Genomic DNA, 25860 nt, shown 5'->3' on the forward strand with positions numbered 1-25860 from the left:
ACAAGTTCCTAAGGAATGCTGGCTTTTATCTAACTGCCAGAAGTCCTGCTGTAGTCCATGTTGAGCCCATCTCAGGATATTTGGATAGCCTTGTTGAGTGTGGGGAACTGGAGTTTCCTTTGGACCTGGCAGCCTCATTGAACGTGTTGGGCTCTGCCAAGTGAGTGACTTTAAATACATTCCTTCAGCAGGTAGCTAGCACTCGTGTGTAGTGTTACTGTTTAAACTAATGGACTGGGAATGTTGATATATTAATTCTTTTAGTGACACACTTGCTTTTTACTCATTTTTTAAAATTCAGCTTTACATGTCTGGAAGGTAGTATATTTATTCATTCAAATAGAATTTGAGCATTTTAAAAAAATTTTCTTGGAACTGAATAAATAAACAATAGTTCAGATGGGAAATGTCACAGGAAAGAGTTGAAAAATAATTTTTTAAAAAACAATTTCTGTTTGTACATAATCCTGTTTTTTATAAGGTGAAGGAGCAATTAAATGGAGACTTTGGAATTATTGAGGGTTTCATTGTCCTCCTGTTTTCATTGTTATCCTGTTTCACATTACTACAGAAAATTACAAGTTTGAATTTTATGACTGTAACTAAAGGCTAAATGTAACAGTGACTTTTGAGTTGAGAGCACCTGTTTTCCATGAACTTTGTCTGACTCCCTGGCTGGCATGTTCTGTGGTAGAGAGTCCAAGTTTGGGCCACCACTGTGTTTCTCTGTTTTCTGGTCTGAATCCTTTCATCCCCTTGGCCTTGGTCACTGCCAGCCACCTGTATCAGTCAGTCTCCCTCCTTCATGCAGGGTGAAAGGTTGGAGAATTAAAAGTGCTGAAAGTTCTCACTAAGTTTTTTAGGTGATGTGATAATGAAACAGTTCATGGAAACTGTGTAAGGGTCACCATATATAATACAATGATGCTGGCCTTTGTCAGTGTTATCTTCTTTTTTTAAACAAAATTATTTTATTTGTATGTGTATGTGTGTCTGTGCGTATATGCCTGTGTGCATGTGTGCAAGCATAGGCATGTGGAAGCCAGAGGACAACTTTCCAGACCTACCACCATGTGGGATTGAGTGTAGGTCCCGAGGCTAGGCGGCAGCTCCCTTTACCTCCCGACCCATCCTGCCTTTCCTGTTGTTTCATTGTTGCTTTCTGGTCAATTTAGTTTGAGGCTGACTTTGAAGAGTCGTTTTATTTTTTAAAACAATGTGAGGAAGCTTACTGACTTTTAACTTCAAAGGGTAATTAATATTTAAAAGCATTACAGGGACAGAGTTGTGTCAGCAGAGGATGCTAGAAGCTTTCTCCCAGAGTCCACAGTGTGATCCCACTGTGCTCTGTGTCAAGGCCTTGTTCTCTGAAATGGGCACTAGGGGGAAGGAGAGACATGTTGCAAGAATCCATTTCCATTTCCACTGTCTCCTGTTTATAGAGGAAGGGAAAATGATTTTTTTTTTTTTTTAAGCCAGGTCTGGCCTTGAATCTCCTTGTGAATCTCCTGCCTTTGCCATCCAGATGCTAGGGTTACAGGTTTGCCCATCATGCCTAGCCTAAGATCTTCGATCAGTAATAATGTCTAAAAATTGGCACAAGTGAGTTGTAGATTGAGATAAATGCTGGAACAATTTTAAAGCACATAATTTTAAATTTCATCTTAAAGTTTTTTAGTTAACAGATTCCTATAGAGGATAAGGATTGCTAGCATTAGGCACTTTATTAATTTATGTTTTTATTTGTAAAGTTGAATAGTATTTATACACAATTAAATACTATAAATCCAATCTTGTCACATCTCTACTCTAAACCGTCTAGTTCATTACTCTCATTTGGTAAGTAATTCAGGCTCCTTGCCTTGGCCTCTGAGGTCTAGTGTGACTTGATTTCCACAGAGATTATAGACTTTATTCTCTTGTTCATGTCTCTCTAGCTATACTAGCCTTTCTGCTTTTTTTGACTCAGCCCGAATGCTCCATATGGAGCCCTTGTTTTTGTCATCATGTACAGGGCATGATGCCCAAATCTTTTGATGGCCTCTTGTCTTACTTGGGTCTTTGCTTATATTATAGTCTGTTTTCTACCGGTCCACTGCCCTGCTTGCTGCTTTGTAGTACTTCCTGTTACAGTACGTGCTTGACTCCTGGTTTGCTGTCTCTTCTCTGCCCAGAATGAGCACTCTGTAAGGGCATTCACATGTCCCACCGCTGCTGTATCTCCAGGGGCTGTAAAGGCACCTGGCATCAAGTGTGCCCTCAAGAAATACCTGTTGAATGAAAGAATGACCATTCTTGCTAGTGTTCACTTTTCTTTCTGGCTGTCTCACTGAGTCATGCCACATGTGATCTGTTTTCAGTTTTCCTTTAGAGACACTCGGGAACTCCTACCATCCCACTCTGGCAGGATGGTTCTGCCACAGTTACCTTGCAAAGGCATTGGCCATTTCAAGTCCTCAGTGCCAGTTAGGCCTTTCTTGTCCATTCAAATCCTTTTTGCCCCCGAGCAGTGGTTTTATCTTGTTCAAAAAACATCTTGTGACCTGCTATAAATGGACCATGATAGTAGGGGCTCTTCTTTCCTTTTTCCTCTTCCTTCTTTTTAAATGTTTGCATGTGTGGTGTCTGGTGTATGTACCTGTGTGTATGCACTGGCCAGAGGAGGGTATCATGTGCCCTGCTCTGTTGACCTCTACCTTATTGTCTTGAGCCTGTCTCTTACTGAATCTAGAGCCCAGCTGACAGCAGCAGTCCCCAGCAGTCCTCCTGTCTCTGCATCTCAAGTGCTGAGGCTACAGATTTATTTTACTATTATTATTATTTTTAATGTGTGATATAAGTTCCTGTCTTTATGTTTGCCTAGTCTAGCTCTCACCCACTCAGCCACTTCACCAGTCTTGGTTTCGCCAGTTTCTTTACTCTCGGTGATCAAGATATTCTAGGGAAGACAGACTAGTGTATGTATACAGTGTGAGGCATATTTCAAATGCAAGGTGGGGTGGGGGCTGTAACTGCTACATCTTACAAGTTTTTTTGTGCTCTATCTGCATGTACACCTGCATTCCAGAAGAGGGCATCAGATCCCAGCATAAAAGGTTGTGAGCCAGGATGCAGTTATTGGAAATTGAACTCAGGACCCCAGGAAGAGCAGACAGTGCTAACCGCTGAGCCAGCTCTCCAGCCCCCTACAAGTTGTTTCAATGTGTAAATATCCAACATTACACTGTGGTACACATCTGTCAAGATAACTTGTATGTGAATTGTATATCTTGCTCATGTAAAGTTTCACTAAGTATGGAGAAATGCTATTCAAGAAGTTCTCTGTTTCCTCAAAAGCCATGTCAAATGAGGATCCGATCAAGTTAACCCAGCTTCTAGTGGAAGAATAATGATTTGAGTATGCTGCACTGTATAGGATTAAGAGGTTGAGAAGAGCTATCTGAAGGGTTTGAATCTTGTTTTCTTCAAAAATAGCTTTTTATACAGGTGTGGTGGTACATGCTTATAATCCCAGCACTGCAGAGATGCAGGCAGAAGGATTGAGAATTCAAGGCCCATCTAACTTGGTGGCCCAACCTTTAATCCCAATACTTGGGAGGCAGAGGCAGGTGGATCTTTGTGGGTTCAAGGCCAGCCTGGTCTACAAAAACGAGTGCAGGACAGCCAAGGCTACATAGAAAAACCTTGTCTCAAAAACAAACAAACAAACAAACAAACAAGCAAACAACCCCTAAGCTAAAGTGTGTATCTATATTATTTTCATTTTTTAAAAAAAGGTGAATTTATTTATTATGTGTACAATGTTCTGCTTGCATGTGTGCCTGCAGGTCAGAAGAGGGCACCAGATCTCAGTACAGATGGTTGGGAGCCACCATGTGGTTGCAGGAAATTGAACTCAGGACCAAACAAACAGACAGTGCTCTTAACCACTGAGCCATCTCTCCAGCCCCCTCTTTAAAACTTAATTAAAAAAATTGTTATTTTAAAATATATGTATTTGTGTTTATCTGGGCTTGGGTATGTACCCATGACAGTAGGGTCATTAGATCCCCAGAAGCTAGAGTTACTGACAGTTGTGAAGAGCCCAGCATAGGTGCTGGGAACTGAACGCTGCTTCTCTCGAAGAACAGCATGTGCTCTTAACCACAGAGCCATCTCTCTAGCTACTCACTATCTGCTTTTAAAGCATTTTCATCCCCTCTCAAGTGACTCTGTGATCTTAAGCTTTTATTCCTATCCTTTCCCAACCCCAACCCCCGTTCCTAGGAACCACTTATCTGCTTTCTGTCTCAGAGATTGCTCTGTTCTGGATATCATGGGAATCATACGCTGTGAGGTCTTTTGTGTATGGTCTCTTTTGCTCAGCCTAGTGTTTTCATGTTCATCTGTGTTGTAGCAGAGTCAGTGATTCATTTGTTCTTAATTGTCACATAATATTCTGTTACCTGATAAACCTCATTTTTCCGTTTATCGCTCCATAGACATTTTCTTGTTTAATTTTTTTTTTTGTTATTTTGAGTAATGCTGTTCAAGTGTTTATATGGTTCTGTATTTTCTTTTTGAGAGGGATGTGTCTACAAGTGAGATTGCACGGCCAAGTGATAATTATGTTTATAATGCTTTGAGGAACTTTAGATTTGTTTTCTAAAAGGGCTGAGTCATTTAAGACCTATCAGTGGAGAGGAGAGGCTCAGCCAATGTACATCCTCACCATTGTTTGTGAGTCTTTTTTATTGTACAGTGTGTGGGAAGTGGTATTTCAGTTTGGTTGTGATTTTAATTTTTGTATTGAAACATGATGTTGAACATCTTTTTATGCTATTCCTGTTTATTGGTTATCTTTTTTAGATAAATGTGGTATTTAGAGATTTTAAACATTTTTTTTTTTTTGAGACAGAGTTTTCTGTGTAACCTTGGCTGTCCTGGACTCTCTTGGTAGACCAGGCTGGCCTCAGACTCACAGAGCTCCACCTGCTTCTGCCTCCCAAAGTGCTGGGATTACAGATGTGGACCAGCATGCCTGGTTATTTTGCCCACCCTTTAGTAAACCTTGTTACTATTGAATTGTAACAGTTCTTTATATATGTGGGCACAAGTCTCATATCTAATCTATGATTTGAAAATGTTTTCTTTTTTATTACATTTATGTTTGTTTTGTTGTGTGCACACATACATTAATATGTATACATGTGCACTGTGGCAGAGGACAATTTGTGGAGTTTATTCTCTTCTTCCTTGTTGGGCCTTGGAGTCCAGCTCATCAAGCTTGATGGCAAGTATCTTTATCTGCTGAGCCATTTTGGCAGCTCAACATGATAACTTAATTCTGTGGGGTCTTTGTCTATCTCCCCATCCCCTTCTTTTGGTGATGGTGGTGGGGAACAAACAGGGTTTCTATTTTTTAAGTAAAATTTTCTTCTAATTTTTTAAAAGTAAACTTATGTTTACTTAAAAGTTTAAGTCCTGGAGAGATGGCCCAGTGGTTAAGAGTGCTTACTGTTTTCCCAGAGTTTCCTTCTCAGCAGCCATGGTCAGCAGGCTCACTACTAACGTCAGCTCCAGCAGATCTGATGCCCTCTTCTGGCCTCTAAGGACCCTGCACACATTAAGTGTCATACACACAGAGATACATATAAAAATTTAAATATTTGTGAATGTTATAAAGTTATTGATTGCTGCTAATGAATGTAAAAGCTTCTAACTAGAAAGTCTGAGGATGCTCACTGTCTTTATTGACCAGCAGTACAGTGGGGAGAAGTACAGGTGGGAGTCAGTGAAGCACTCCTAGCTTGACTCCTAGCACTCCCACCTGGGCTCACCTCACCTGGAACTCTAGCTCCAGGGGGATCCAACTGTTTCGACCTCCATGGACACCTGTACATACATTCACATGCCCTTCATTATAAAAAAATATTAAAAAAGGATAATTTCCAGTACAAGTAAGAATTAACTATACTTTTTTGAGTTTGTCAGTCCTCATGGTAGTTAAAAAGAAAGTGCTTTTTAAGTTTAATTACTGAGAAATGTGCTCCCAGATAGCAGCTTGTAATAGGACAGAATGGCTGGAAAGTAATTTAGAGGTAGCTTGGGACTGTGACTATTGAAAGATGAGAACCAGCTGTGAGAGCTACATAGTAAATTGTTTTTCCTTCCTGCAGTGATTTTGACAAGTGAACTCTACATTTTCTTAAAGATGGTCTTAAACATTTGATTGAAATATTTAGAAATAGTTAGGATTAGAGTTATAGAGTTATACAAACTTAATGTTTTTTTGTTTTTGTGGGTTATATCTAGTAAGGTAAAGTGTGCATAATATAAGAATTTGATGTCTTAACTGTTTTCAAGTTTTTAGTTCAATTAAAAAACCATTATCCTTACTTGTGGTCTTGCCTTTTGTGGTTGGGTTATTCATTGTCACTTGTAGATGGAAGATATTAAGTGAAAAAGTCCAGAAATATACAGTCTGTAGTAGCCCTTTGGAAAGGTGAAGTTATGTGCCACTCAGCTCGGGAGGTGAATTGTCCCTATGTTCAGCACAACATACTCTACCTGACCATTAGTCAGTTAATCTGGCCACAAAGTGTGGCCAGTGATGGAGAGGCATTCAAGTACGGGGTTCTGTGCTGTCCTTGGTTTCAGGCATTTGCGTGTTGTCTTGGAACATAGCTTTCACTGAGAAAGGGAAACAACCTACTTCATTGCGTCTTGTAAGATTTGAACTATGTTCATTAAATAACTCCCCATTCTGTCTCCGTGTAACTTCGGACAACCACCATGCTGTGAGTGCATACATGTGTGTGCAATATGCACATGTATGCATTTGTGTGTGCTTACCATGGTGGGGGTTGATCAGAGGACTGCAGGTGTCAGGCCTTACCTTCTGCCTTGCTTGAGACAGAGTCTCTGCTGACCTCCACTGTGTGTATGAGGCCTGCGGCCCCAGGGCTTCTGGGGAGTCTTCTTCCTTTACCTTCCATCTCCCTACAGGAGCACTGAGGTTGCACATGCATGCCATGCCCAACTTTACAAGGATTCTGGCGATTCAAACTGAGGTCCTCACACTTGTGCATCAAGTGTTTTACCCACTGAGCCATATTTCCACCATGATACTTTCTCTTATTGTACCTTTTTCTTTCCTTCCTTCCTTCTTTGCTTCTTTCCTTCCAAAAATCTTTTTCAATTTATTCACAAAACTTCTTTAAATCATTCTATTTGAGTAAATCTGCAAGTAACATATTTTCTTAGGTTTTTTTTATTTCTCCATTCTTCTGCTTCTCTTCCACATCCTCTTCCTCCTCCTGCATCTCTTCCTTTTTCATATCTTTCTTTTCTCCCTGTCTTCATCTGCTCCCCGTCCCTTGTCTTCTCCTTTTCTTTTCATCCCTTCTTTTGGGTATTGGGTATTGCTAGGCAAGCATTCTACCATTGACCTATTTCCCCAACTCTTTATTATGAGACATAGTCTTGCTATTTGGTCCAGGCTTGGCCTTGAGCTCACTGTGTCATGATAGTGACCACAAAGCCATGATCTTGCTTCAGGTTTCTAAGTACCTTCTACCCCGACTTGACTTCTGTGGTTTCATTTCATTGGGGATAGGATTCGGTTCCTATTTTCTTTTAGCATGTCAAAATATTGTGCTATACCCTTCTGTTCTCCATACTTCTTTTTTTTTTTATTATAAATTTTTTTTATGTATGTTTTTTTTTTTTTCAATGCAGTTTATTCAGGAACCTTGAACAATTATCTGACCCTGGGGAAAGCCAGCCCACAGCTTAAATAGCCTCTGGGTAGCCAGCCCCAGCATGCCACGTGGGCAATGCAGATAGGTCCACATACATGGAAGCAAGCCAGATCCTCAGCCTTAGCCAAATGTGGAGTTGTTCGTGATAGAGAACATACTTCTTTATAGGCAATTTGCTGTCTTTCCTGTTATTATTGTTCCACTGATAATGGTGTTCTGTTTTTTAAGAAAAGTTTAGTTATGATGCATAGAGGCTTAGATTTCTTTGAGTTTATTCTGTTTAGTTTTTACTCAGTTTCTTTAGTCTTCAATTTGCCTTTCTGTTTGGGGGTTTTCAGTCATTATTTCTATTATATTCATTTTTTGAGACAGAGTCTTACTGTGTGGCCCTGACTAGCCTGAAGCTCACTTTGTAGACCAGGCTTCTGCAGCCATTATTTCTGTAGAGAACTTTGCAGTTCTCCCTTCTCTTTTTCAGAGAATTTCCTTACACAAAGGTTACTTTTTGTTGAAGTTTTACAGATTTTCAAGTCTCTTTCTTTCTCTGTTCAGGTTGGCTGTTTCAGTTCTTTTGATGGCTGTTTTTAGGGCCCTTTCTTCTGATCCTTTTCTGTTTGTTATTGAACTTATACCTTCAGCTTATTGCTGATTTTCAAGTTAAATTCTGTGTCACACTCCTTCATATCATTCCTTTGCTGGTTTTCTTTCTTTCTTTTTTTCATTGATGTCTGTTTTTATCATGGATGCCTTAAAGTCTATCTGGTAATTCTAATGACTCCGTTTTCTTAATATTACCATCTATTAGTTGCCTTTTTCCTTAATTCCTTTTTGAGATCTTCCTGGTTTTTGGTGGGATGTATAATAAAGATTTTCAAAATATTTTGATTTCTGCACTTTCCATACATCTTGTATTCAACTAGTATCGTTTGACCCTACTTTGGTGGAGTGAAGATTGAGGTTGGGAACCGCTGTATTGCTGCCAGGTGAGGGTCTATGTATCCTTCACTGAGCCCCAGGAGGGGTGGGAGGGCAGGTCTCACTTCATTGGTGAGATGGGTGTTCCAGGTTTCTACCTGAGATCGAATGATGCTAATGTTGGTTGCTGTGTTCCAATGAGAAGATGGCGACAGTCCTGACTCTCCACTGGACTGTTCTTAAAGTGGCCCCTAGTCATACTGGCTATGGTATTCTTCATTACTGCCAATAGAGGTAAAATTCCAGTTTCTGCACATGGCCCCTTCTTCACAAAACAGAGAGGGGCTTGTTATCAGTCAGCAGGTATGAAGGAAGGCCTTGTGTTTTTAAGAGCTCTTTGTGAGGCATACCAGATTATTCTCTGAGCAGTTAGAGGTCTAGGCTCTACATTCAGCCTTTGCCTGGATGAGTGGGAGTAATAGGACAAAGATATAGTATACTCTGTGGTGTTGATTGTGAGTGTATTTATTGTGCTGTTTTGTTAGGTTGCTTATTTTTCTGGTCCTTTTGTTGCACACAGCAGACCTTTGTTAGCGCCCTTTTCCTTTGTTAGTCCCTATGCCATTTCTTTTAGCCTCACACCTGGAGTATATGAACAAAGACCAAACTGAGGCTACTCACCACTCTGGTGTTCCTCATGTGTGAGATCTCTCAGCCAGTGTGCTTTCTTTCCCTCACCTTCAGGTCTTATGCTTGCTTTACATTGATCAATATATTTAGCTGTTTGCAGTAGGAGGAATAGAAAAATTAGATCCCGCCCTTCTTCTCAGGAGCAGAAGGCTACTCCTTTAATATCTACTTTATATGTATGTAGATTTTGCCTTCATCACATGTGTTCCTGGTACGTGTAGAGGTCAGAAGAAAACATTGGGTTCCATAAACCTGGAGTCATGGATTGCTGTAAGCCACCATGTGGGTGCTGAGAACTGAATCCAGGTCCTCTCCAGGAGCAAGAAATGCTCATAATCATTGAGCTATCTAGTTCCTAGTCCTTTAATATTACTTTAATTTACAATATTTATATTATTTTCAATTTTTTCTTGCATCTCATGTGTTATCCTGTGTGAAACTGTGAATCTGGAGTAGAAAGGAGTCATGGAAGAATGTTCAGAATTTGGAAAGGTTTTGATGTATTTAGACCGCAGTGCATCCAGAGAGATTGAAAACTTATTTCTATCCTATCTGCTTCATTGGTTGACCAAGCTGTTTGTTTCTTTTTCCTCTGGTCTTGTCTTAGAAACAGATATTATAACTGAAAACCACCTAGAGGCTTGTACTTAGTAGCGTTAAGTGCCTGTTGACAATCTCAGTAGTATTTTGTGGAAGGTCTTGTCTGTGGCAGAGAAGATTGAGGCTGAGTTAAGTTCAGCACAATTGAGCATGGAAAGAGGCTCCAAGTGAGAGTTGTTTGGGGTTTAGGAAGGGGGTGTGATTCCATTCAAGTTGGAGCCGGATGTGCAAAGCAGAGGTAAAAGGAACATAATTAGGATTGCTGCTTTGTTTAGTGCTGTTTTCTGTCCCATGATAAAAATGCTGACAAGTGATGTAGGGAAGAGGGGTCATTTTGGCTCACAGTTTAGGTTATAGTCTGTCATTGTAGAGAAGTCATATACACTTATCATACATAAAATGTATGTATTTTTATGTTCAACACACACACACACACACACACACACACACACACACACACACACACTTACCTTTTACTGGCACTAGAGGGACTGGACTCAAGGAGCCAGTGATGTGTCATTCTGTGAGAGAAGGCATCATATACACAAAATTTTAGGTCACTGGCTCTGTAAGGCTGTGTCTCACCCTCACTGAGACTTTTTTTTCCCTGTGCAGCATGTTGTGGATCTTCCTGTAGAGTGAAAAGATGAAGTGCAAGATGCTTTGTTTGGAGTACAGAGGCTGAGTAAGATGGTAGGAGATATTGTCTCGGCAGAGAAATCTGTGGCAGCAGTAGAAGCAGAGTTGGGAATTCACGTTCTGTTACATTGGAAAGTTATGGAATTTATTCCAGTATGGCTGAGCAACCATGCTGTTAGCAGTCTTGACAGAACAGTTGGAGGTGACATTGCTGGGACCTGAATTGCTTTGACCTGTGGCAGGGAATGAAAGAATGACTGCACAGGTAAAGCCGGGATCAGGTGGGCTGTAGAAATGTAGGAGCAGCCTGGAAACTCAGTGCATTTGTTAGGTGTAGCACAAATGAGGAGGTGGATTAGCTAATTTTGAAAGGAAGTCTCTAGGAGCACACTCTCAGGCTGTAGTCATGTTGGAGGAGGAAGCTGTGGCTGCTGCTTTCCCCTTTGCCATTCCCACGGTCTGAGGCAGTGGCATGTGATGTGGATTGTGCTGCCCACAGTACCCATTCACTTAGGACTTCATTTGCTTCCCACATGGTCACTCTTTGCATTTTTATATATAATTTTGAAATGTTTATCTATGGAGCCGAAGAAATGGCTCTTCAGTTAAGAATGGGTAATGTTATTCTAGAGGACTCACGTCCAGTTCCCAGCACTCACAGTAGACAGCTCACAACTGTCTTTAACTCGAGCCACAGAGGATTTCTGACCTCCAGGGTTCCTGCACTCGTGTGCAATACAGTACCACACATAGACACACACTTTCTCCTTCTGTGTGTGTGTGTGTGTGTGTGTGTGTGTACGCGTGTGTGTGTGCACAAGTGTGTTGTGGGTTTGGGAGATGGCATACTGTACCATGGTGTGCTTACGGAGGTCAGAGAGCAACATTCAGTAGTCAGTTGTCCTGTTCTTCCCTGTTAAGCCAGGATCTTTGTTTACTTTGTTTACCCTGTGCAGTGCACTCCAGGCTGCTCTTCTGTCTCCACCTCCCATTTCAGTGTAGGAGTGCTGGAATTACATCTCGTATTGCATCTGGCTTGTAAAGAATCATTTATTTTAAATTTTAACTTCCTTGTATGCATGTCTATCTGTGTGAAGGCATGTGCACAGGAGTGTAGTCATTTGAAGAGATCAGAGGAGGGTGTTGGGGCTTTTGAAGACAGAGTTAAAGGTCATTGTGAGCTACTGGATTTGGGTGCTGGGACCCAAACTCAGGTCTTCTACAAGAGCAGTAAGTACTTTTTAACCGACTGAGCCATCTCAGATTTGTTTGTGGTGTTGTTGTTTGTTTTCTGTCTTTGAGACAGGGCCTGATGGTACAGTCCTAGCTTGCCTGAAACTCAGGCTGGCTGAAAACTCAGAGATCCATGGTCTCTTCATTGGGAGTGCTGGGATAAAAGGCATGTGCCATTATGCACAGCTAGGTTTGTGTCTTTTTAGTGATTAGTGAAATTGCACTTTTGAAATGAGCTTATTGGCCATTTGCTTACCTGTGGAAAAATGCCCTAAACAATTCTTTTGCCTCAGTTCTATTCATTCATTCATTCATTCATTCATAATGATTCTGAGTCCTGAATCTGTGTTTTGTATACAGAATAAGTTCTCTACCACCTAGCTACATCCCCAGACTTTTACCCAGTTTTAAATTGTTTTTTGTTGGAGTGTAGAATTTTTAAAAAAGCATACTCTGCATATTAACCTGTTCGACTATGTATGATCTGTGAATAGAACCATTATCATTCCTTTTTCTGCTCATTGATTCTAACAAGTTAGGAAAAGATTTGAAAGTTTAGGAAATGTCAGGTTCATATAATTCTGCCTGAGCAGGCTGCCACATTCTTAAGAGAAGCGCTACCTAAGGCCATCCTTGCTGTCCTTTCTAAGCACGGCTGCTTCATCTGGCAGAGAGGAATTGAGAAGTGCGTGCTACGAATTGTCAGCATCTGCAGCATTCTCATTTGCCTGTACCTGTCTGTTTTGCCTCATTGGACTGATAGACCATAGTGAGAAGTGTTTTTTTTTTTTTTTTTTTAATTTAATTTTTACTTATTTATTTTTTCAGTAATCTGGACTGTGGTTTTCCCTCCCTCCATTTCTCCCAGTCCCTGCCCCCTCCCCCCAACACTCTCTCTCAGATCCTCTGTTTCCCTTTAGAAAAGAGAAGGCCTCCCAGGGATGTCAATGGAACAAGTAATAAGACTAGGCACAAATCCTCAAATCAAGGCTGGGCAAGGCAACCCAATAGGAGGAAAAGGGTCCAAAGAGCAGGTGAAAGAGTCAGAGTTCCCATTGTTCAGAGTCCCACAAAATCACCAACAGCCTTAACATATATGCAGAGGACCTAGCGCAGACCCTTGCAGGCTCGTGATTGCTGCTTTGGTCACTGTGAGGCCCTAGGAGCCCTGCTTAGTTTCTCTCTGTGGGCCCTGTTCTCTTGGTGTTCTGGACGTCTCTGGCTCCTACAATTGTTTCTTCCCCTCTACTTCCGGGTTTCCCAAGCTCCAAGGGAAGGAACTGGATGAAGATCTGCAGTTGGGTACTCTTCTTTCCTTGGTCTCCAGCAGAAGCTTTCTTATTAGATTTTCACTTTTCACGTTTATACTTGATATGTAATGTATAATTGGTATTTGTTAAGTGAGTGTATAACTAATGAATGAATGAATGAGTGTTAAGTCAGTTTTATCAGCTCCTCAGAGTTATGTTAGATTTTACTTTAATTGTGATCTTTGTTTCCTTTTATTATGCCATATAGGAGCAAACATAAACAACTTCCTTAACTCTTCATTTTGCGCCCGAATGACTATGATTTGCAAATCTTTTGAAAATGCTGTAGGAAGTTCCTCATATAGAACTGCTCATGCTAGCTCAGATGTGCTTACTGTGGTTATTCGATGCAGACCCAAGAGCCTGGGAAATAACCATTTCAGTGGTACTTAAACCAATCCAAGACAGGAAATAGTACCTTCTTTTTTCCATTAACACTGCAGGTTTTCTTATGAGTTCTCATACTAATATACTTCGCTGAAGTAATTTAGTCTATAATGTTCCTTGGTAGGAAAATCTTGAAAATATTTTATTGTAATTGTGAATTTCACACTAAGCCATATTTCAAAGTCATTAGTAAAATGTTCTGGAAAAAGTAGTCACCAAGTGATATGCTTCCAAAAAGATGGATTGCTACTATTTTAGATGACTGAGTTGTGCCAGTTATCTGGGTTTTGTATGAGTTATACCTTCCATGATTTCCAGTAAAACGTTGGTTTCAAATGTAAACAACACTTTTAATTCACTCCTAATGTAAATATGAAGTTCTGTGGTCTAAGTTTTTGCTGAAGTGTTAGAAATTGTCTATATATAGGCACATTCTGCATTGAATTAAATAATTCTCATTCCAGCTTTTTTTTTTGCAATGGTATTTCTACTTGCTGAATTATTAAAAAGTAGTTAGTTATGAAATGAGAGGCAGATTATAATAATTTCTTCTTTTAAGTAATGCACTATGAGATGTGGGTTATGATAGCTTCCTCTAACTGAAATGTTTTAAGTGCTCTCACAGTTCTTAGCACTTATACAGGGTTTCCTTGCTTAGACACATTACCAGGTGTCTAAGCCTATATAATTCAATTGAGAGAAAGCCCAGAATCCATTTGTTGGACTTTTTTTTTTTTTTGTAAATTGGTTTTTTGAGACAGGGTTTCTCTGTGTAGTCTTGGCTGTCCTGGACTCACTTTGTAGACCAGGCTCACCTCAAACCCACAGAAATCTGTCTGCTTCTGCCTCCCTGAGTGCTGGGATTGCAGGCATGCGCCACCTTGCCCGGCTCATTTGTTGGACTTTTTAATTGTTTTTGAATTTGTGTTGGATTGTTTTCATCTCTGAAATAGGTTATGCATAATACTTTGCAGAAAATATTAAACCTTAAAGTAGTATCTCTGTTTTGAGATGAAGTGAAAATTTCCAGCTGTTTGTTTGTTTTCTGCTTCCCTCTGATTTCTAATTGCCTTCATTAATCTGTTACAGTAATAGAGTATAGCATCATCTTAGATGCAAACAGCCTAAAACAAAACTGCCTTCACTTCTCTGCTGTCACAGTGTTTAATCTGACTTTGATTATGGTATAATAATTTTCTTATAAGGTTTTCATTTTGGGGGAACTGTTGTCCACTGCCCCTCATTGGACTGACCTGATGGAATATCACCTGCTTCTCTTTATGGTCGTAGCCATCAATCTCAACGTTTTAACTGCAAATGCAAAATCACAGTCTAATCTTTCAACAACATAGACATTTTCTGTATTTGACAGCTAGAATTAATAACTATAATTTACTCTATCATTTCTTCAATGTCTGCTAAGTTCTCCTTGAATTTTATAATAGAGAATTTTGAAAATTATTCTACAAAATTCTGAGGTGTATTTACTTACACATCAAAATACTGTACTTAAAAAGATGCAGATTTTTCTCATTTTATTCTTATGTGTCTAAGTGTTTTGCCTTGCACATATCTCTGTGCACTGCATGTTTGCCTGCTTCCTGTGGAGGTCTGAAGATGGCTTTGGATTCCTAGAACTAGATTTACAGATGGTTTTGAGCCACCATGTGAATGCTATGAATTCAGCTTGGTTCCTCAGGAAGAGCAAGTGGTCAGTGCTCTCAACTGCTGAGCCATCTGTCCAGTCCAAATTTGGAGATATTTTTCGACTTTATTCTTTTTTCTCCCTTTGATATAGGGTTTCTCTGTGTAGCTTTGGCTGTCCTATACTTGCTTTGTAGACAAGGCTGGCCTCAAGCTCATGGAGATTTGCCTGCCTCTGCCTACCTGAGTGCTGGGATTAAAGCTGTGGGCCGCTGTGCCTGGCTTCAAGACTTTTTTTTTTTTTGACATAAACTATTGAAAACTTTCTTACATTTACCACCCTCCCCCAACCAAGTGTCTGTGCACACCCATGCTGTGGTGTGCTTAGGGAGGCTGAATGACAACGCCTGGGAGTCAGTTCTCTCTCTCTTTTATGTGTGGTCTTGGAGAATCATTTCAGGCCATCAGACTTGACAGCTGCTCTCTGACCCCCCTCACTAACCTTTATACTTTTTGAAGTTGCATTTTATTATTATTTTGGGGGCATGCTTATGCCATGTCGTGTGTGGAGGTCAGGGGACACCTTGTGAAAGTCAGTTTTCTTCTACCCTGTGGGTCCTGGGGACAGAACTTAGGTAGTAAGGCTTGGTAACAAATATTTTTACCCACTGAGCCATCCCCCTGGCCCTAATAGAAACATTTTTTTTTTTTAATTTCTGTACTTTGTGACTTAAAGAAAATACAAATCCTTAATTTGAGACATTATCAGTAGCTCCTGGTTTATTGTTTCTCTGTTAGTACATAATAACAACAAGAAATAATTTCATTTAACCTAAAGGGTTTCTTGGAGCTAGGAATGGTGGTGCATGCCTTTGATACCAACATTTGGGAGGCAGAGACAGGTGGATCTCTGAGTTCTAGGCCAGCCTGGTCTATAAAGTGAGTTCCAGGGCTAGACAGAGGGGAAAAACGTTTTCTCAGTTTGTTTAAAGTCAAGTTATTAAGTCAAGGTACCTGTAGACTCAACCATCCAGGGGGCTGAAGCAGGAGGATTGCTTCTATGTAGGCATTTTATAGGAACTCAAGTTACTTTATACTTTCCTCTTAAAAAAATAAATCAGCCGGGCAGTGGTGGTGCACACCTTCCATCCCAGCACGTGGGAGGCAGGGGCCGGCAGGTCTCTGAGCTTGAGGCCAGGCTGGTCCACAGAGTGAGTTCCAGGGCAGCCAGGGCTACACAGAGAAACCCTGTCTCAAACAAACAAACAAACAAAATCAGATAAAACAACAGAAAAGCATGCTCAAATCAGTTATAAGCAGAAATAGAGGAATTACATATCTAGACATGCAGAGGAAAGATACCCTCATTTATTTTTCATTTTAAAGAAAGATGTTTTTATTGTTTTTATGTGTATGTGTGTGCCTGGGTACCACATGCACCGAGGAGCCCTGGAGGCCAGAAGAGGTTGTTGGATGTCCTGGGACCAAGTTACAAGTGGTTGTGAGCTGTCCTGTGGATGCTGGGTGTTCCTAACTGCCGAGACATTTCTCCTGCTCCTTTTTCTCTTCTTTTAAGGCTTTGTGGTAAAAAGCCACTGACACTGTCAGTGTTTATTTCACTGTGGGCAGTGGCTCATGTTTGTAACTGCCAGCCACTCCTAAGGGAGGCAGAAGGTTTGAAAGTTCAGAGCCTGCTTGGACTACATAGCGAGTTCAAGGCTAATCTGAGCAACTTGGGAAAATCTTGTTGCAGAATTTACAAAAGGATTCAGAAAGGGGCCGCTGAGATGGCTCAGGAGGTAAAGGAACTTGCTGCCAAGTGTTATGACCTGAGTTTCTTCCCTGGGGCCCACATGGTGGAAGAAGGGAACTGAGAACAAGTTGTAAATTGTATATATGTATTATTTCCATGGCATACAGATGGACAAACGCATGTACATGTGTTCACACACACATACACACACACACACACCAAATACACAAATATAATAAAGGTTTTTTAAACTTTCAAAGGGAAGAAAATGAAGGGCTGAGAAGTGGCTCAGTGGTAAAGGTGCTTGTCTCATGTGGCTCTTGGATCCAGTAGCACACGGAAATTTCTTCCCTTTTGTGTGCCCTGTAGGTCCCATATACAGTATTTACTTACTGATGTAATGGAACCTTCCTGTTTCAGAACCCTGTCCAAAGGATTCCCGATTCGCACGAAATAACCCTGAAGCATGGCACTAAAACAGTAAGTTAAGTTTTTTTTTTTTTTTTTTCAGTAACAGAACTTTCCTGGAACAGTCAGCTGATAAGGTATATTTAAAAACAAACAAACAAACAAACGAAAAAAAACTAAGACCATTCTAAGGTCAAGTGATATAATGAAAGCTACAGGCATCATGAAACTAGAAAGATGACTTTCCGTTTAATCAAAATAGACACGTCTTTCTTTTTCTGGGGGACCACTTATTGTCAGTGTTATTGCTGGCTTTAAGAATCCCCTTTTCCAGGGATACAGAGACATTATAGAGTGGTACTCAAATGCAGTTTTGTTTTTAATGGCTTGGGAAATTTTCCCATTGTTCTCAACTTTATTTCTAAATCAGTAAAAGGCATGAATTTGTTCACTTTGCAGATGACTGCTGAGATAAGGAATAAACTTTAAATGGTTTCTGTGTGGCTCTAAGATTACATTAATTAGATTGTATTTTCACATTATTCATCTACTTATGTTACTTAAAGTCTAATAATTGAAACACTTGCAAGCTATGTAAGGTGAAATCACTGTGTTTCTGCAAAATTATTAAAAATGGTGGTTGAGTGAGCGAAGTGTGTATATGCAGTGTAAGTGTTAGAAACACTGAAATTGTAAGATCATCATACTTTCCCACTGAACTGAAACTACCATGTAGTTTTGGATGTGTGGCACATAAGAAGGAAACAAATTCTATAATGAGAAAGAAAACATTCAATGGAGGTAGACCTAGAAATGTGAAAATTAATTGATAGGAATATTAAAATAGTGTCATTCATGCCACAGAAGCTGTTCACTTGTAAAGATTGTTTTCATACATGTATATTTGTTAAGTATAATCAGCTTAATGTCATTTTAAATGAAATGGAATATCGTTATTTCTGGTGTTTAATATCAATGTACACAGTTGTTACATTAAAATATACTTTATGGTCGTCAATAGAGTTTGACTCTAAATGGTCTTGACACATTTTTAGAAGTAGGAACATTTCCCCAAATATTTGAGAACTGCTGCCTTTCTTTTTTTCTTATTAACATATGCTTTAAAAATATCATGGGGCTGGAGAGATGCCTCAGCAGACCTGGGTTCAATTCTCGTGCCCTTCCAGCAGCTCACAACCTCTGATTCTCTAGTTCTAGGCCCTTTTCTGGCCTCTGTGAGCACCAGGAATGCATGCGGCTCCTATGGAAGAACAGCCAGTGCTCTCCACCGCTGACCCTTCTCTCCAGCCCTAGAGATGAATTCTTCTTTCAATTCTAATATTAGTAATTGTCTCTTTTTTCCTTATCTGGTCTAATAAAGGTTTCTCATTGTCATTGAAAAATTTATAGGGCCAGTTTTTCTACTTCTTTGAGTTTTCCTGTTTTTATAACTTCTGTTTCACTTTCCACTCTGAACTTTATACTTCCCTGTTTATGCTGCCACTGTATTTACTTTCTTCTCTTTTGATAGTTTTTAAGACTGGGAGGTTTTCTTCTTTACCATTGTCCATATGTATATCATATTCATACATTTCTCTGTAAGCATATCTATTTTCCATATTGCTTTGATGAACTATGGTGATAGTAAAAATGAATGTTTTTGGTCATCTCACAAAAAGACAAATATTTAAAAATGGTAATTTTGTAGTTTTTTTTTAAGATTGAAGAAAAAATATAAAATGAATGATTTATTTTGAGTTGAAATTCTTTATTAAATTTTCCTTCAGCATAATTTTCTAACCAGTTTAAGTTAAAACACTATTTTAAATACCTTGCCATAATCATAAGAAAAACTGTCAAGCAGTTAAACATTTATACACTTAGCATGATGCCAGGTCAAATAAATTACCTAATTTTGGATTTACATCTGAAGCTTAAGACTAAGAAAGTGGTGAGTGCCCTTTAAAGTGTGAGGGAGAGAGCTGAAGTTGAAGATGCTAGAGCTTATTCTCAGGCTGGGGTGAAAGATGTTAGCACATATATAGACATATGTGCATGCAATAGCAGTTAGTGAAGAAGACGGCCATGGGCCTGAAGGAGATGTTTGCATATATATGCATGCAATATCACATAGTGATGAAAGAGACTGTGGATCTGAGGAGAGTGGGGAGTGAGATAGAGGAGAGTTTGTAGGGAGGGAAGGGAGAAACCTTATCATTACATTGAAGTCTCAACAAACAAGAAGGAAAATAAATAAAAGATGGCCCCAGGGGTAGTAAGCTAAAACAGAAAGTTTAAATTAATTTATTTCTTTGTCAAAAATATCCAAACCATTATCCAGAATAATTTGGTGCCTTTTTCTGCATTTTATTTCAGTTAAGATAATTGTTTCTTAATTATATGTTTACAATGAGCCTCTCTTCAATAATACTGACACATCTATGATTAAAACACACTGGAGAATTAATTAAACTTTCTGTGTTCTTCAGTCCCTGGGAACCTGGGGATGGAGGATTAGTTTAGTCTGTGGAAGGACCCATTGTCTAACCAGGGCAGCTTATTTTGTCCCCGCTAAGTTCTGTTTTTGTTTTACAAACTTTCCATAGGCTTTGGTTTATATGGAATAATGTTTTAATAATTTTAATAATGATAATCCTGGCACGGTGGAGGCAGGGGTGCAAGGAACAGATTGGGCTTCAGTTAGGTCTGTCTATTGAGGCATTGTCTTAAAACAAAACGAAACAAAACAAACACCAGCCCCCTAAACCAGTCCCTATCCCCTAAAACAAGAAAATAGATCCTCTTAAAACACCACAGCTACCTTGAAAAATGTTCAGTAACAAACCCTATCATCTTGTCATTTGGCACAGTAAACTTAGAGATTTATTCTGTTCTTTCATGATAGAGGATGATTTATCTCATATTTGATACGCTGTCTCATTGTTTGAGTAATATAAGGTTTCCTTCTTTCCTTCTATCCTTTCTCCCTTCCTCCCTCCCTTCCTTTCACCCTCCCTCCTTCCCTCCCTGCCTCCCTCTTTTCTTTCTTGTTATTTTTACTATGTAGCTCTGACTGTCCAGAAACTCACAGAAATCCACCTGCCTCTGCCTCCCATGTGCTGATATTAAAGGCCTGTGCTACCATACCCAACTGAGTTATGTAAGGTTTGTGTGTGTGTGTGTGTGTGTGTGTGTATAATGGTTCACATGTGTTCTTTATCTTCTTACTAAACCTGGAGCCCATTGATTTGGCTGTAGTGGTCAGCTAGCAAACTCCAAGAATCTGTATGTCTCCAGCACACACACACACACACACACACACACACACACACACACACACGTGTTCATGCACAGTATAAACAGATATCACGCACACACATAATTAACAATATTTTTCTTTACTTCAAAATCTATAACACTCACAATAAAGTTAAATGAGATGGAGGATGCTGTGCATCCCTGGTTTAGAGAAGCAGCAGGAGCCACTGGGCCTCGTTTGCAGCGCCTTTCTGATGGTGGTGGTACTGGGGACTGGAAATGGGGATTGTAATAGTAACTCGCTTTCCTCGATTAGCTTTCATTTGTTTGTTTTGAACAGGTTTCTGCTTTGGGTTTGGATCCCTCAGGTGCCCGTTTGGTCACTGGAGGATATGACTATGATGTGAAATTTTGGGATTTTGCTGGAATGGATGCTTCTTTCAAGGCATTTCGATCTCTTCAGCCTTGTGAGTGGTATGTATTTACTTAATATCCCCATGTTTAGCTTAGTTTTTTCATATTTGGAGATAATGCTGTTGTCATTTGAACTCAGTCTATAACAAATGGTATATAACTTATATAAATTATATCAATTATTAAGGGAAAATAAATTGTACATTTCCCTTTAGCTTCATTGACATATGTATATCTCACTCACATATCTGTGTATGACACATGTATACATATTTTATGCATTTTATGTATTATTTCCACATGTGTGTGCATGTGTTATGTGTGTAGGTGCATGTGCCATGGTACACATGTGAAGAACAATGACATCCTGCAGGGATTATTTGTCTTCTTTCATCATCTGGGTCTGGGGATCTAGCACAATTCTACAGGCTTAGCAGTGGGCATCTTTAACCCACTGAGCCATCTTCTGGCCCTTGACCTCTGTTTTAAAGGCATTTTCTATCATTTGTTTGTTTGTTTTTTTTTAATACTTCTAGTTAGAACTTGTTCCTTGCTTTACTTTAAAATAATGCTGTTTTTTTGTTTGTTTGCTTGTTTTATTTTTATTTATTTATTTTTTGAGACAGCGCCTTTCCGTGTAGCTCTGGCTGTCTTGGAACTCACTGTGTAGAATGGTCTTGAACTCACAGACATGCCCCTGCTTTTGCCTCCTGAGTGCTCAGATTAAAGGCATGTGGCACCACATGTGGCTTAGAAATGCATTTTTGTTTATGGTATATCTAAGCGGTGGTGCATGCTGCTTTGTCCCATATGGTCAGTTAGCATTGCACCAAAGGGCTTGACAGGTGCTTCCATTAGTGGCCTTTTTCTGTTTCTGACCGTGTATGGGTGTCTAGCATTCTACTTTCTTGTGGTGGCATTTTACTCCTTTCTCTACTCTCCCGTATTTTCTATAGAAGATAAAGGCTTGATTATACTTTATACCATATCACACCGATTGTCATATACTGTCATATAGTTCTAATATTAGTGGCTAGAAACTAAGATAGATTCCCAGATTAAATTGGTGTTACTGACATTACTGAAGGAATTCACTTCATTGTAAAGTGAATATTTTTCATACTTCTCTTAGCAGAAACCTTGTGGAGAAATAACCTTGGCACCATGTAAATGGATAACTGTTCTTCTTGATGAACTTATTGCCCGTTGATGTTTACTACCTGGATTATTGATCTCACTGAGGATTATGTATTGGTGATCTCTGTCATTTTGTCTATATATTTAGTGGCAATCTTTAAAGAATAGGTTTTCTCACTCACTGATGCTGTTTGGCTATTCTGAAACACAGTTCTTCAGAGGCAATGGAAGTACTCGGTCACTTCATTTTATCCGCTTCAGCTCAAGGGGTGTGGTAACACTTGGCTTATTACTGTTACTAGTTGTGGTCATTTGACTAGGAATGGCCCCCATAGACTCATGTGTTTGAATACTTGGTCTTCAGATGGTGGAATTGTTTGGGAAGGATTAAGAGATGTCACTTTGTTGGAGGTGGTGTGTCACTGGGGGTTAGATGTCAGAGTTGAAAGCCCACATCATGCCCAGTTAGCTCTCTGTGTCCCTTGCTTGTGGATTATGGTGTACTTTCCCAGCTGTTCCTGATACTATGCCTTTGCCTTGCCTTAATGGACTCTCACACTCTGAAACCACTAGCCCAATGAAATGGTTTTCTTTTATGAATTGTTTTGATCATGGTGTTTTGCCACAGCAATAGAAAAGTAACTACAATATTGGTACAACTCTTTTTTCTTTGTCTTTGACTTTTATTCTTTCAGTACTTATTTTAAACATTTTCATGGCTCTTAGTTAGTTGAAGTCATTCCTCTTGCTCTTTAAATTATCTAAATTTGTCCACTGGGAGCCCTCAATACTATCTTTGACATGACTTTATATGCCTTTAAAAGCTGATTTAGATTCTGAGACAACATGATGTAGACTTCCTGATATATTTCTTTCCAACTCCTTGAGTTAGTGTTTCTTCAAGAAGCTCAATTTTCTCTTTTGTGGCAATGGTATTTAGAAAGAGACTAAATATGAATGCTGGAATGCTCATTGACACTGGGGCATAATTTTTCTTGACCTTTTGAATGGAAAGAGGTAGAAAATATATACACACACCTACCTACCTGTTTATCTATTTATGTATCTGTGCTTGAATGACAAAGTCATACTGAGTCTTAAAGTTTTTTTAATAAACTTACTTTCAGAAATTTTATTTATGAAAAAGTGACAAAGATTAAAATTCCTGAAATTAAGTTTATTAATTGAAGATAATACTATTAAACAAGTCATAGATTCTCAATGTGTTTGCTGTCCTGGGCTATCACTGGCTTTAGGCAGACTAACAGCAATAACTTTTGTATCCGTTTGAATCTGTGTGAAGCTAGTATGGGTGATATGGTGCCTCTCATTCTAACCTGGTATCATTTGTGTTTATTCTGTCTTTACTTCTTTCTGTATCTCTGGTTTAGAACACACTTACAGGGCAAGTAATGTACTGATCTGTTCTTGATATTAGGTAGGCAGCAGAGCCATAGAACCTCTTATGCATGGGAAATATTCATGTTCACTGCCCTATGTGAGAGTCAATGCAGATGGCTAGTGAGTGCTGCAAATATTGTTACCAAGTTGTCCCTGTGTGAGCGTTGGAGTCCTTGGAGTCCAGAAGAGGGTGTCCGATAACCTGGAGCTGGAGCCACTGGCAGTTGTGAACTTCCTTGGATACTGAGAACAGTATGCATTCTTAACTGCTGAGCCATCTCTTCAGCCACTAATGTATTTTTAAAAAGTGAAATATACAGGTGTGTCTTTTTCATTCCATTTCACCCTGTTCATTTTGTTGAATCATTATTACAGCTCCTGTTTCAAGCACTCAGCATTTTAATGATCAGTCTTTCTTTTTTGCTAACTAGAAATTTGATGAAGATACATTAAGATCTCAGTTAGTAGATAACAGCTGAATATGGCAGTTAGAATTTGGCATGCCAGTGAAAGCCTGTCTTACTGTATTGTGAATCTGTTCTTTAAAATCCCTTGAAGCAGCTGACGATATAAAATCTAGCTTGGAGTGAATTGGTGCTTTCTACACCGTCCTCTAGAAGCATCTCTTACTTCTTGCCTCTTCCCAGCACTAGATAATATATATTGGGTCCATAAGCCTCTGTGTCTACACTTTCATTTCCACAGATTCAGTCAACTGCAAATTAAGAAAAAAATATGTGAAAAACATGCTTGTGAGGGACTTGAGCACCTGTATATTTTGGTCACTGCAGTGTCCCTTGAGTCAGCCCTTCCTGGGAATTGAGGGATGATTAGACTATAACAGTATGATCTTATTCTTCAGAAATTAAGAAGTAATACTTGTAACTACTTGTTTCCTGGTCTCTGGTAGGTACCTTTATGCATATTGTTATTATTTAATTTTGAATAAACGCTACTTTAGCATATAGGTGTTTGCTTACATTTATCAAGTGTGTGTTTGGAGATGAGAGGCCAGAGAGTATGTTGGATTCCCTGGAACTGCAATTATGGATAGCTATGACCTGGCATGTGGGTGCTGGGAACCAAGTCCAAGTCTTCTTCAAGACTAGACAGAGGTTTTCTTAACCTCTGAGCCATTCCTCCAGCTCTGGTGTGTATACTGTTTTTAAACCCTTATCTCAATCTGTAAGTCAAGTACTAGTCTTAACATTTTTTTTAAATTTTATTTTTATTATGTTTGGGTGTTTTGTCTGCATGTGTATCAAATGAGTGCTGTGCTTTGAAGAGGCCAGAAGAGGACATTGGGTCCCCTGGAGATGGCATTACAGATGAGTGTAAGGAGCCATCTAGATGCTGAGAATTGAACCCAGGTCCTCTGGAAGATCAGAGAATGCTCTTAACCACTGGACCATCTTTCCAGTTCTACTGTGTTATATTGTTTTTAAACCCCTTATTCCAGTCTTGTAAGTTAAGTATTATTTTCCTTACTCAATGGAGGAAACCAGAACTCAGCAGAATTACCCAGGTGGCACATGCATTGTGTGGCTCAGGAACAGCTCTGTTTAGTCCTGCCATGGGTTCCTATCTGTGGGTTTTCTGTAAGATGACAGGAAGCAAAAGGGCTTACTCATCCTCATACAGCTAGTTAGCAGAGCAAGGGTTTGTATCTCTAGCCTTCTGACTCACATTCCGGTGCACTTTTCACTACAGCCGGACACCTTGGCTCATGAGTCCCAAGTGACAGCCCCAGACAGCTATGTTTATCTGTCCTGCATGTCCCAGCTTGTTTTGCTAGTCAAGCAAAAGGTACTTAAAAGGATCCTCAATCTTCACCTCCCCACTCCCCACACTTACTCTCATATACTCCTACTTTGCCTCATGAATAACTTCACAGAAAGACTTGTGCAATGCTACTAAGCCATCCTCTGGTGTCACAGTTACTCCCTGAGAGAACGTTCACTTCCTCAGGACTCCAGTTTACTGTCAGATTGGCTTTCTCTCTCTTCTCTTTGATCGGAATCTTAGTTGTATAGGCAGGAATTTAAGGAGCAGATGTTCTACCCCTTGAACAAGCCCTTTAATTCTCTTTAGTACTGTGTCTAATGACTCCTAATCCTGTCCTTTTAACTCTGTGGCTAGCAAAATCAAGAGCACAGTGGGACAGGAATGATGAGGTTGGTACTGAACTTTTTCGTTTTGACATTGGCAAAGTGGACTACAGAGAGCACATGAAAAATGTTCAAATTTTCCTTTCTAGCTAAAAAGCAAAGTGATCACGATGTGGGATTGCTGAAAATTTAGGTTTCCCTCTGAGTGTAAACAGAGCATT

At 39.6% G+C, this 25860-nt stretch overlaps 1 protein-coding gene across 2 annotated transcripts in view; it reads left to right on the forward strand.

Moving 5' to 3' along the window:
* Positions 1-25860, forward strand: part of Wdr70 (WD repeat domain 70) — a 218935-nt gene that overhangs the window by 29909 nt on the left and 163166 nt on the right. For both annotated transcript variants that reach the window (XM_060380497.1, XM_060380498.1), the window contains 2 exons: positions 17334-17393; positions 20920-21053. In XM_060380497.1, coding sequence (XP_060236480.1) covers positions 17334-17393; positions 20920-21053 — 194 coding nt within the window. The remainder of the gene's footprint in view (positions 1-17333; positions 17394-20919; positions 21054-25860) is intronic.

This window comes from Meriones unguiculatus, chromosome 3 (assembly GCF_030254825.1).
Source record: "Meriones unguiculatus strain TT.TT164.6M chromosome 3, Bangor_MerUng_6.1, whole genome shotgun sequence".
NCBI classification, from domain to species: Eukaryota; Metazoa; Chordata; class Mammalia; order Rodentia; family Muridae; genus Meriones; species Meriones unguiculatus.